Source organism: Conger conger, chromosome 18, assembly GCF_963514075.1.
Source record: "Conger conger chromosome 18, fConCon1.1, whole genome shotgun sequence".
Lineage (NCBI taxonomy): Eukaryota > Metazoa > Chordata > Actinopteri > Anguilliformes > Congridae > Conger > Conger conger.
In genome coordinates, this window is record NC_083777.1 from 32,442,893 (window position 1) to 32,456,737 (window position 13,845).

General features: G+C 41.4%; 1 protein-coding gene across 1 annotated transcript; it reads right to left on the minus strand.

Moving 5' to 3' along the window:
* Window positions 1-8,273: 8,273 nt before the first annotated feature.
* On the minus strand, window positions 8,274-13,845 carry LOC133118354 (glycine N-acyltransferase-like protein 3). The gene is made up of 6 exons (XM_061228277.1): window positions 13,790-13,845; window positions 11,842-11,946; window positions 9,407-9,514; window positions 9,137-9,257; window positions 8,907-9,039; window positions 8,274-8,673 (listed from the first exon to the last, which is right to left on the minus strand). Exons 2-6 carry the CDS (start codon window positions 11,914-11,916, stop codon window positions 8,274-8,276), a joined length of 837 nt encoding a protein of 278 aa, XP_061084261.1. The 5' UTR covers window positions 11,917-11,946; window positions 13,790-13,845.

Here is a 13,845-nt window from a genome sequence, read left to right on the forward strand (position 1 = left end):
TTGACTTCCTTCTCCATGTGAAACTCCGCAGCGACCATTTTATTTATTTTATTTTTTACTCCCACCCAGATCCGAGTCACGGCACCAATGTAACAGGTGAAGAAATTGCCTGAGTCCGAGATGGGATTTGAATATCAGTATGGTGGGATTTGAGGGTTACGTCATCGGGGAGTGTTGCCGCGATAACCTGCTACCAGCTTCGCTTTCACAGCACCATCCATGCTTACTAGCGAACTAGCTGAGCTAACCATGCTACACATGCTTTAATAATACTCAAAATAGAAACATTCATCCTTGAAAATTAAGAAAATAAATGACTGAATACGCAGTACAATTTTAATATATTTACATAAATTGGTTTCAAATTGGCTCAATACAATTATTTTCATGAATTAATTATTTTTTACATTACATTATTGGCATTTGGCAGACGCTCTTATCCAGAGCGACGTACAACAAAGTGCATACCCATAACCTGGGATAAGTTCGCTGAAAGACCCTAGAGGGAACTACAATTTCAACTGCTACCTGTACAACAAAGATAAGGAGGAGGGCCTTTTTTTTTTTCTTTTTTTTTTTGAGAGCAAAGAAACAAACAAACAGAGCAAAAGTGACCAAAGTTAACTATCCAAACACTACAACACAACATGTTATCCCGTACAAAGCTATTTTCACCATCTAAGCTACTTCTAGTGATTTCACTCTATGTGGAACCTGCCAAAATAAATAATGTATACATTACCATGAAGCTTTTCGGTAAGTATGACCGCAGAACCTTTTCTGCTTGTTGTAACGCAGCCTTATTTAAAATCTTCATCTTTTCAAGACACGATATCCAGTTAAATATGATTGCAACATTTGTTTGGAAGGTGAGATGAGTTTTGGGGGTGTGTCTCCTCTTTTTTTTTTTTTTCAGGCTAACCTCATTGGAGCAGTGTACCCTACTTTGGCAGGTAAAGCATGAAGTAGGCGTTCCATTTGGAGTTTAGCAAGATGTTTTGTCATGTAACACAGTGTAGCACCTACACCGGGTGATTGACAAGGGAAAAGATGGTCTTCCCTAGTCAGCGAAACTGCCCAAAGATAGGTGTGCCAAGCTTGTGGCATCATATTCAAAAAGACTTGAGGCTGTAATTGCTGCCAAAGGAGCATCAACAAAGTATTGAACAAATGCTGTGAATACTTATGTACATGTGATTTCTTAGTTTTTTATTTTTAATAAATTTGCAAAAATTTCAAAGCAACTTTCATTTTTTTTACTGTGGATCTGTTTCATCAGACAATGCTCACCTGTGATATGCAAAAATGGCAATTTCCCTAACAAAAGTTAGTTCATCTGATCTTACTGTGGATTAGCAGGGAAAGTAGGTAAAAACTCAAACAAATGTTCACAGTGTGAGGATATCAGACTCTTGTGTGGTTATCCGTGACTCTACCTTTTTCCACATTTCTTTAAAAAACGTCTTTCGTTTTGCGTTCCCTCCCTAAAAAATAAACCTTCTTCATCAAGCCTATTCTACAGGCTAGATGAAGAGGTAATATTGACCTTCTTAACACACATGGACTGAAATTGCGATGCGTGCCATGAATGATGAGTCTCATGCACACTGTAGCGTCTCGGAGTGAGTGGTTCCAAACTGTAAGAGGCCGACAGAGCAGCGTTCAGTTCATTTTTGGCACCTACAAAATTGGGGCCTTGGTCACACTTAATTTGTCTGACTGAGCCTCGCAATGCTATAAAGCAACGCAGACCATTGATAAAGGCATCAGTGGACAGATCATCCAACATCTCCACATGGACGGCACGAGAGCAGAAGCATGTAAAGAGCAGGCCATATCTTTTGTTTTCTTTTCGGCCTTGTTTAGTCATGAATGGGCCGAAACAGTCCAAGGCACAGTAAGTGAAAGGTGGAGAGGGTTCTATTCGTTCTCGGGGAAGATCATTTTCTGTCCTTCAACGGGTCTCCTTAATCTCCGACAGACTACGCACTGGAGAATGTAGGATGAGACAGATTGACTTAATCTTGGGATCCAATAGCCATTTGAACGGATTTCATTGATGGTAAAGCCTTTGCCCTGGTGTTTAACCCTTTCATGGCAGTGTGCAATTATCAGTTTTGTGATATGATGCTCTCTTGGGATGACTGTCGGGTGCTTGTCCGAACTAGGAAGGGCTGAACAACCTAGTCTCCCTCCCACCTTGAGCAGAGCATCCTTGTCTAAAAAGACATCAAGATGATATAGCTTGTAGCAGATTTCCTTTGCTTATTGTCTTTATTTCTTCCTGATATGCTTGTTTTTGTGGGTCTTTGATGATCACTAGCTCTGCGCTTTGTCGTTCACTGATAGTGGAGTGTGCATCTGATTTGTCCTTTAGGAGTCGCCGTCGGAGACGTGCTATGGCCCTGACAGCCTGTGCCCAGGATGAGAACTTTACCAGGCGGTCTGAGAGACTCACAGTCTTTGTTTGCAACGTTAGAACCTTTCTGACCTCTCTGTCTCCGAATGGAAGTTCCAGAATCTCCATTGCTGGAGGTCGAATTTCCTTTTCCCACAGGAACTTTGGACCAGTGAGCCAAGTGAATGACAGCAATTCATCTATTGTTGTTCCCCTGGACGCGTAGTCTGCAGGGTTTTCATTGGTGGAGACATAAAGCCATTGTTGGGGTGTTGTGCTATTGCGTATCTTCTGCACCCTGTTTGTGAAGAAAGTGTGAAAGGGTACATAAATAACGAAGCGACACGCTAAGACAATTTTAGAGTCTGCCTAAAAGAACTCTTCCACATTGTCATAAACTAGCTCTTCTCTGAGCATGTTACTCACCATGACTGAAACTGCTGCTGCTGTCCGTTCTAACCTTGGAATTGTGATGACCTTTGTGGGAGACACGCAAGACTTCCCCATGATGAAAGCACAGTGAACGTCTGCATCCTCATTCTTAAGTCTCAGATAAGAACACTTTCCATAACCAGTGGTGCTTGCATCTGAGAAATGATGCAGTTCCCTTTTTACCACTTTTCCAAAGTTAGCAGGCACATAACACCTGGCTATCTGTATTTTCTCCAGATTAACGAGATCCTTTCTCCATCGCTCCCACCTTGGGTCTCAGCTGTTCAGGCAGCGGGTCATCCCATCCACTACCTTGACGACACATTTCTTGCAGGATCCTTTTTCCACAGAGAACATGGGTGGCGACAAATCCCAGGGGGTCGTATGTCGACTCCACAGTGGATAATATTCCACGCCGTGAGGAAGGTTGGTCTTTCAGTGTGATGCCGAATGTGAAGCAATCCTGCTCTATGTTCCATGCCCAGTGCTCTCTCTGTTTGCATCTCACTGAAAGCAAGGTCCTTTGTTGCATGTTCTGATGCCGGTATACTGTTTAAAACAGCATTGTTGTTTGATACAAACTTGTGTAGCCAGAGACCACCTTTATCACATAGACAACATTCTTCCATTTTCGGATGATGGAGGCCACTGTGCTCATTACGACCTTCAAAGCAGCAGCAATGTTTCTGTACCCTTCCCCAGATTTGTGCCTCGAGACAATCCTGTCTCGGAGGTCTACAGACAATTCCTTTGACTTCATGCTTGGTTTGTGCTCCGACATGCACTGTCAACTGTGGGACCTTTTATAGAGAGGTGTGTGCCGTTCCAAATCATGTCCAATCAACTGAATTTACCACAGGTGGACTCCAAATAAGCTGTAGAAACATCTCAAGGTTGATCAGTGGAAACAGGATGTACCTGAGCTCAATTTTGAGCTTCATGGAAAAGGCTGTGAATACCTATGTACATGTGATTTCTTAGTTTTTTATTTTTAATAAATTTGCAAAAATTTCATTATGGGGTGTTGTGTGTAGAATTTTGAGGAACAAAATGAATTAATTCCATTTTGGAATAAGGCTGTAAGATAACAAAATGTGGGAAAAGTGAAGCACTGTGAATACTTTCCGGATGCACTGTATATATTTTCATATATATAGTATCTGTGTGAGTTAAATATTAATACATCACAGGCCATGCTCTATTGCAAACACCTACATAACAGGTATTTCAGCTAAGTCACCCCACCTCACTTGTAATTTTCCAAACAAGAAATATTGGTTTTGTAGTTGAACTCAACCCGGGTGGCCCTGTGAGAGGGGTCCTCAGTAAAGCCCGATTTCTTAAAGAGCCTGAAGGAGACCTGGTTCTCCTCCTCGATGTTGCAGTACACAGGGTAACCCTGGGCATGGAGCCTTGCTGCCATGGTGCTCACCAGGATCTTGGCATAGCCCTTCCCCCTGTGCTCTGGCAGGGTGTACAGCAACCCCATGGCACAGTAATCATACAGCAGCACCCAGGAAACTGGACGGCCTTCTTCATCAGTGATGCAACATGTGGGGAAGTGGCTTATCAGATGTTTGATTCGTTGAAAACCTTTTTCATCATCTCCAAATTTCCAGGTTTCACCAAACCGACATTGGATTATGTTGCAGATAACATGGCTGTGTCATATAGGGGAGGTGCAGGGGGCTGAGATACAGAATTTGTGCCTACCTGCTCACTCTTAACTGACTGAACATCACCCATTTCACTGTTATAGGCTTCCAATCTGGCTCGAGGTCCTTCCACAACCTTCAGCCTGAAGACCTTCCAGCTCAGATCTGTGAATTTCCTGTTCTTTCTTGTGCTGCTCTTCTAGAGCTTTTATCCTTTCTCTTTGCTTACTTTCCTCTTGCACAATCTTGTATTCAGACCCTTTTGATGCTAGCTCTGCTGCTGCATCAGCCCGTTATATGAAGACGAGGAATGATGGCTCCTATTTGACTGGGCAGCGGTAGAACCATTAATTGAGAGAGCATAGTCACGATCCAGCAGCTCACACAGACGACATCTTTCATTTTCTGCATCCAAATCTCCAGTAATCCCTGTTAATCTTTCATAGATGATTTTGATAATGTCACTGGTTACTGCTTCACATGCATCAACCTTTCGCCTTAAATCAGCTCTTGGTGCTCCCTGACCTCTTACTTCAATGTAAAGTCTGTTTCCCCTTTCTCTAAACTGTCCGCAAGTGAAGACAGGTGTTCTTTAGTCATTTCTGACTTTAAGTTTCTCTCTTGCCTCACGCGCTTGGATTTTCCACTGTTCGTATAAGCCGGTAAATCTTTTTTCCTTTTTACTTGCTTCTTCCTGTTGATAAGTAAGCATTTTTTCTGTTGGCATTCTGATACGCTCAGAGTGGCAAGGTTTGTCTGTATCACTCGGAACTTTTCACTGCAGATCAGCCAACATTTTTTCTTTACCTTTGATTGTTTCCTTTATATCCTGCCTTGTCGTATCACTCGTTTTGAAGCAAGCCGTTAAGATGCTGAATTTCTTTGATTAGATTGTCTATCTGTTCATGAATGTCCTTAAAGCTCTCGAATGAGGCTTCTGCGCCTTTTTCAGCCACTTTCAGTGCATCCAGAGACATTATAGGTATCGTTCAGTTTCCAGACAAATTCTGCCACCTGTTGTCCGCAGCGGGTATTTACTTTATAGACTCGAGACCATGTTGTGCAGCCTGGGGGCGGCTGGTCAAGTTCTGACTGTAGCGTCCTATATAATTAAGAACAAGCCTGGACTGATGATCTAAAGATGTTTAGAGCTCCAATTATCTTCATTGACCAACGTAAGAACGTGCTGCCCTTTCCGACTGGCGCTGAACTCCCGTTACTCTCCCCGTTCGTACTTATCACTAGTTTTATCTCGTTAACGTTGCGTTAATGCACCATTTATCCTTTCCGTTCTCTATCTACGTTCACTTTATGAAATAAGAATATAATGTCAAAAGAAAAGCACGTCCGGTTAACACGAATAACAAAATAAAATAACAAATACAAATTATGCACGTATGCTTAACTTTTTAATTAAATAATTTACACATACATTGGGCCTCATTTATCAAACGTGAGCGGAACGAACTAAATTCTTTGGAAATGTATTTGCAAATACAATGTGGGAAGTTTTCGGGTGTCAGTTTTTTCGTGGGAGCCGAACGAACTTCAGGAGTGGTCTCAGCTGATCGTATTGTGCGCGGAAATGAAAGGAATGAATGCGTTTATTATTCCTTTCATTTATATTTTATTTTGAAAAAATATTTGAATAAGCCAGTAATCCTGATTAATTGATGCTTGACTGGAGTTGAATATTGAAACAAGTCCACGCCCTTGTTATGTCGGATTCCCAGTAGCGTGCACACGTTCTTTGTCAGTTGGCAATGGCAGGCAAAGACAGGAGTCCATGTAGAGTAAAGAAGTTCCGTTTATTGTAGAATGGATTCCGCATCACTGTTCAACCGTTGTTTCGATAGAGATACTGGAGATACAATTTGAGAAAGACAAATAACCCGCGAGAGCACCTCGCTAGCACCAATTACTAGGTGAAATACACACAGCCGCTTGCCGGGCTGATAATTACTCCTGATTTTGTGGGTCTGTCTCAGGGTTTACGCCAAAGTTTCTCCAATGGCTCCAACATGCACTTCTTCAACCGAGTACAGGCACAACCGCCGCCTCGCTTTTCGCGGGCCAGGGTTTTATACCCAAATGTATCACTTAATGCAGTTCTCACTTAGGTCCGCTCCGGACAACCTAAACTAGTTGTGTTTTCTCACCCTCATTTTTACACACAAAATCAGGAATAACATTTAGGATACAATGCAGATGCATAAACAACCTGGTTCATTATAAAGTACATGAAAACCCTTAACAGTATATGCTATTCTGAACACTTAGCATAATGTTATTGAAATGTAAAACACATTAAAATGTATATTTCCAGGGTGATGACGTTGAACATGTGACAGTGTGTTCGCTAGCGCCCCCATGTGCATCTCGCCCAACACAACAGAATGCACTGCGAACACAAATCTGTCAAAATATAAATTCCATAAAACACATGAAGTTTGCTAAAAGCGAAGCCAACAAGTCTAAGTGTATAGCCGCTCTTAACATTACGTAAATGTATTGCTTGAGCCTATTCGAAGATTTGGGGCATGGCGTAGGCAAGAGGGCACGTTTCGTTGCCTCGCATTTGATTTCAGAAGTTGACATGAACTGTTTTCCCCAGTCAGAAGCTGGTCATTCGGTCATTCCGAAATGATGTGAACGCAGCATAAAACTCTTTTTCGATTACATTATTGCTTGAATAGAATATGAAAGCATGGCTTACTTCCAGAACGTGGTCAGGTTCTTTCCGTCCTCAGCTTCTTGTGGACTGGCACAGGAAAGTGAAAATACATCGCTGCTTGATGATCCCGCAGTAACGTCTCGCCTATAATGAGATACCTTTGCCTCCAGTTTTATGTCAACCAAATAAATTTTATATATATGTCCATGCTCACAAAGAGAAGTTGCTGAGTATCAGTGTGAGTCAAACTGTTATGCTCCTGTGTTCTGTGTGCTAGTTCATCATTGTTTATTATCATCATTCTTGTAATTTATTATTTTTCATATTCATGTCTGGTGTTCTGTTTATATTCGTTAGTCTTTGCACTGGTCTTCCCCTGTGATGTCTGAGTCTGAATGTTTTCTAGCCCAGTCACTCCCTTGTCTGCGTGCCCCACTATTCGGGTGCTTAGGGGGTCCAGCCTTCCTTCCAATCTTACATTCCTTACTTCCTGCTTTCTCTCCATTTCATGTTTGTACATAGCACTAATATACTAATCCCAACTAACATAGAATTTGTACAGTACTAATTATACTATCACACTAATATGTTTGTCAAACTAACAAACTAACATTCACTAGTTTTGGGTATTTGTAATTAAAATCACTTAACTAACTTACTAACGCATCTCCAGTTTCAATTCTGGTCTGTAACTCCGCCTCCCTATTCTATCACTGATGACTTGCTTAGTTTCAGCGAAGTATTCGCACCTGTCTCTCCGTATCTCTGCATCTCCTGATTCTCTACAATTGTCTACTCTCTAGTCCGGAGCCGTTTGTTTTTGTTTTTGCCTTTTTGGACGGACCCCCCGGTTTTGACCCTGGCATGTTTTTCGGCTCTGCTCTGTCTGCCCCTTTTGATATTAAATCGCCATTTTTCTGCACCCCTGTCTGCTTCTGGTTCCTCTGTTCCCCCCGGCATAACACAAACACTAATAAATCACAGGCTGAGTAACTGTGCAAGTTAAACATTAATAAATCACAGGCCGAGCTTTATTGCAAACATCTACATAACAGGTATTATAGAAAAAAAAACCGAACCTCACTTATAATTTCATGAAAAAATAAATACTGGTTTAGTAGTTGAACTCAAACCAGGTGGCCCTGTAGGAGGGGTCCTCAGTAAAGCCCAGTTTCTTAAAGAGCCTGTAGGAGACCTGGTTCTGCTCCTCGATGTAGCAGTACACAGGGCAACCCTGGGCATGGAGCCTTGCTGCCATGGTGCTCAGCAGGATCTTGGCATAGCCCTTCCCCCTGTGCTCTGGCAGGGTGTACACCATCCCCATGGCACAGTAATCATACAGCAGCACCCAGGAAACTGGACAGCCTTCTTCATCAGTGATGCAACATGTGGGGAAGTGGCTTATCAGATGTTTGATTACTTGGAAACCATTTTCATCACCTCCACGTTTCCAGGTTTCATTCACCAAACCGACATGGAATTCATTCAGGGAGGAGATCCTGGCCTCCACATCTCTGTGGGGAAGGACAGGAACACAGAACACAGGTAGAGGAAAAAGGCCTGTTTTGTGACCAGTCATTTGGATTTCATTTAGTCAATAAACTTCAGTATGGTATCTGTGCCAATGAGAGGACACTCAGTTCCACACCATTGGGTATGTCTCAACAAAAACACAAAAACCTCCAGTGACAAATGCAAAGTAGCTTCAACTAAAGATATGAGAATGGGAATGACCAACTGAATGTACCTGCTCACTGTCAGGTGAGGAAGGTGATTTGGGTCTTGTAATTCCAGGAGGTGAGTTACACCACACGGTCTCATTGTGACGTTTTTTGTGGCAGAGATGTCCTTCAACATGGTGGTATGAAGCATGTCAATCCCTTCAGAAAACAAGAGAAACCCATAATATGAATCATAAAAACACATGGATGGTTGCAATTGCTAGAAAGGTTAAAAAGGAAGAAAAAAATGATTCACCTCCAATTTTGAAGTATTTATTCCAATCTAAGATGCTGTCTTCTGTCAACATTCTCTTAAGAACCTTCTCATCAGTACTGAAGAAAGTCAGTTCCTCATTATAAAGCAGGGTGTGTTCACTCTGTTCATGCCATTAAAAAAAAACAGTTACTCAAACAATGGACACATGTAATATGTATTGATAATGAATACAGTACAATTCTGAAATTGACTGGATAAACAGAATGAGTGATTGAACATACACATACATAATATGTAATATGTATTCACCTTTTGGTGCGGTCGACAAATGATGGTTTTAAAATCAGGCCAGGAGTCAACAACAACCTCTAGTGTAGGTCGTTTGTCTCTATTCATAGCAAACAGATATCCATAAGCCTAAAGGACAAAATGCAAAAATGTTCTTCATACCGAGACTCTCTCCACTTTGTTACACATTCCATGTGTGGAGGGAAGGATCGCCCTGATCATTAGACGTGGATATTCTTTCAGACACACTGACTGCCGGCCACGCCCTGATTAATGCTCTATGAAGCCCAGTCTACAGCAAACAGCCAACTTGAGATGAGACCAGAATTATGGTTGTGTCTATCAAAGCTGGCTGGGTTGGGGACCAGTAGCTTGTGCTCAGCCCTGCCTCAGCTAGTGTGTCAAACTGACACTTACAGTCAGCCTTGCATCTTACAGGCTGAGCTTCCTTCCAGTTCTTCTGTTTCTCTGTTTGTCCTGTGCATCTCTTCCCTGTCAGGTGTGCACATCGTGTTTGTTTGTTTTGTACCTTGCTGGGTGCTACTGCTCCATCTCCTTGTGGGGTGTCTTGCACAGTTTCCCCATACATATGGAACAGAGTGGAGAGATAGTCTCCATATGAAAGAGAGCGTATTGGTTATGTTGTAACCATGGTTCTCTGGTGTAGACCACTCAAAGTCAGGGCTGATCAAATGTTCCGTGCCAACTCCAGTGCTTTATAGAGCATGAATCAGGGCGTGGCTGGGACAACCGGGGTGTCATAAAAAATATCCACTGTTATGTTCCTGTTTTCTGTCTGTTAGTTTATCATTGTTTATTATCATTATTCTTGTCATTTATTATTTTTCATATTCATGTCTGGTGTTCTGTTTATATTCATTCGTCTTTGCACTCGTCTTCCCCTGTGATGTCTGAGTCTGAATGTTTATGAGCCCAGTCACTCCCTTGTCTGCATGCCCCACTATTCGGGTGTTTACGGTCTTTCCGGGGTTCAACCTTCCTTCCAATCTTGCATTCCTTACTTCCTGCTTTCTCTCCATTTCATGTTTGTACACAGCACTAATATACTAATCCCAACTAACATAGTATAATTAGTACTGTACAAATCCTAACACAGTAATATGTTCATCAAACTAACAAACTAACATTCATTAGTTTTGGCTATTTGTCATTTAAATCACTGAACTAACTTACTAACGCATCTCCAGTTTCAATTCTGTTCTGTAACTCCGCCTCCCTATTCTATCACTGATTACTTGCTTAGTTTCAGCAAAGTATTCGCACCTGTCTCTCCGTATCTCTGCATCTCCTGATTTTGTGCAATTGTCTACTCCCTAGTCCGGAGCCATTTGTATTACATGTGTGTCTTTGCGATTCCAGTCCGCGTTGTGCTATTCCCCTTTCATGTGTCTCACCTGATGTTTAGTTGTTAGACCGCCCTCACTCCCATGCCCCGCCTAGTTTGTCTCATTCCCCTGTGTATTTATACCTGTCCTTTTCAGTTGCACCTTGCTAGTTCGTCTTGTCCTGTTTTTTTGAGTCCCGAGCCCTTTATTCCGTTCCCTGTTCTAGCCTCCTTATTCCCAAGCCTTGTTTTCCCAAGCCTTGTTTTCTCCCAAGCCTTGTTTTCCCGAGCCTTGTTTTCCCAAGCCTTGTTTTCCCGAGCCTTGTTTTCCCAAGCCTTGTTTTCCCAAGCCTTGTTTTCCCAAGCCTTGTTTTCACCCAAGCCTTGTTTTCCCAAGCCTTGTTTTCTCCCAAGCCTTGTTTTCCCGAGCCTTGTTTTCCCAAGCCTTGTTTTCCCGAGCCTTGTTTTCCCAAGCCTTGTTTTCCCAAGCCTTGTTTTCCCAAGCCTTGTTTTCACCCAAGCCTTGTTTTCCCAAGCCTTGTTTTCTCCCAAGCCTTGTTTTCCCGAGCCCTTGCCCTGTTTATTGTTGGATTCCCTGCGTTTGACCCCTGCCTGATTTGTGGACTCTTCTGTTGGATCTACTTTTGCCTGTCTGACCCCCTGGTTTTTGAACTTTTGCCCGTTTGCGATGACACTCTGTCTGCCCCTTCATCTGCTAGTAAACCTGCCATTTTCTACACCCCTATGTCTGCTTCTGGTTCCTCTGTCCGCCCAGCGTGATAATCCATGTCAAATGACCAGGGGGGATCCTTCCCTCTACATATCGGTATCAACAAAGTATACAACCAGAACAGACGGGTGCATGCTTTAACAATACAAAAAATAGAAACATTTATTTTTAAAAATTAAGAAAATAAATTATTAAATAAACAGTGCAATTATTAAAGATTTCCATTAATTGGTTTCAAATTGGCTCAATACAATTATTTTAATTATTATTTAATTATTTAATTATTAATTATTCCCGCACAAAGCTATTTTCACCATCTAGTCTACTTCTAGTGATTTCACTCTTTGTGGTACCTGCCAAAATAAATAATGTATACATTACCATGAAGCCTTTTGGTAAGTATGACCACAGAACCTTTTCTGCGTGTTGTAATGCAGCCTTATTTAAAATCTTCATCTTTTCAAGACACGATATCCAGCTAAAAACCTACAAAGAATGATGGCCTATATTAACTACATTTCAAAAAAAATAATCTTTAAAGAATTACTCATGAAAGTTTCAAATTTGAGATATGTTTCTAATATGACATCCTATAGTCAAAACTCCACTGACCGCCTCGGATTTTGAACTTTACATAAGTCATGGTTTCTTATCAGTAGTTTAGGCAGAAAAAAGACGGTGGGTGTGCATCAGAAAAACTGGTTGTGGCACATTTCATTTTCGCCACCACAGACTATAGGCACCGCTAGACTGATGTGCACCTCCACATAAATATAGCCTAACCATCTAGTACTCTCCATTATAGGCTTGCCTACAACATAGCCAAAACATAAAAAGTTTTTTTTTAGGCTCGGACACAGATTCAGGGCTCCGTTGCAGACCACGAACTCTCAAAGTTTTCGTTTTTTTTATTGTTCAAGACGAGTGCAGGAATAAGCTAGACGCAGTCAGCAAAAACCGGTTTAAAAAAAAAACAAACAAACAACGAATTATTCCGTTGGAATCGCACTGAAAGTGGTTGTTAAGTTCCATAAACTGTCGGACTCAGGATTTCGATTTTTTTAATACATATATTTTTTCACCTTTGCTCCTCCCAGTTGGTCTGTTGGTCTGCAGATTATTTATGTTATGTTGCTGTGTCACATTCTCCCAAAGCAAGCGACTTTGGGTGAATGAGTGCACAGTGCAGAATATTTCTTGGATTTGACCATAGCCCAGTTCTCAATCTGTTTGTATCACAACCAACTGAAGTTATTCCCAGATGATTCGTACACATCTATGCCTGCATGTACGTTTATTCGGAAAGGACTGTTATGGGAAGTTTGTTCATCTGTTTTTACTGTGGATTAGCAGGGAAAGTAGGCAAAACTTCAACTCAAACGAATGTTCCCCAGTGCATTTCACAGTGTGAGGATATCACAGACTCTTGTGTGGTTATCCGTGACTCTTTTCCACATTTCTTTTAAAAACGTCTTTCTGTAGACTTAGGTTTTGCATTCCCTCCCTAAAAAATAAAATAAATCAAGCTTCTTCATCCAGCCTATTCTAGAGGTTAGATTAAGAGGTAATGTGATTAAGAGGTAATGTTGACGTGGTCTGAAATAATAAAAGTCTCATGCACACATTGTGCTTATCGTGCTGCATTGAAAACAATGACAAAAAACAAGGAAACATTTTTCAGATGATCAAATTAAAGACTCCTAATGAGGTCACTGACCACAGGTGTTATTTCATATTATTTCCCTTCAAACTAACACAATACAGGTTTAGCTCATTATAGCTTTCTTCATTAGCCCATCACCTAATGGTTAGCTTTCATGGCCAGGTGTACAGACTTTCACCAATTAGGAACCTGTTGATCAGTCTTTAATTTGATCAGTTAATATTTAATTTCATGTTTTTACCTCCCTTTATGTCATTTTCACTAGACCAAGAGCACAATGTGATTATGGGACTTTTAGTCTGCAAAGCAAATTCAGACATAATCTGGCTTAAAAGCATCAATATTTCCTCTAAACATGATAAGAACCAAATATAGAGAAGTGGAGTTTTTTTTTAATTCCAGGACAGCAGTAGGCTATATTGCATAGCACGTGCCACCAATTAAACTTCTCATCTAACCCAGGCAGACAGAGTAAAATAGTTTATCATCTTCACTGATTCAAATTAAAGAAATGCTCCCGCTTCTCCGTGATGTTCTTAGGCCACGCAACCGACTCTCATCAGCTCGTACTTACCAGCCCAGGGATGGTTCCATACTACATTGTGACTATTATGGAAGAATTGTCAGTAAACGGAAGGTTGAGTCGAATAGCTAACACAAACTTACCTATTGACTGCACAAATATCAATGTTCTCACCCTACTACCTTGGTCCTGATTGATG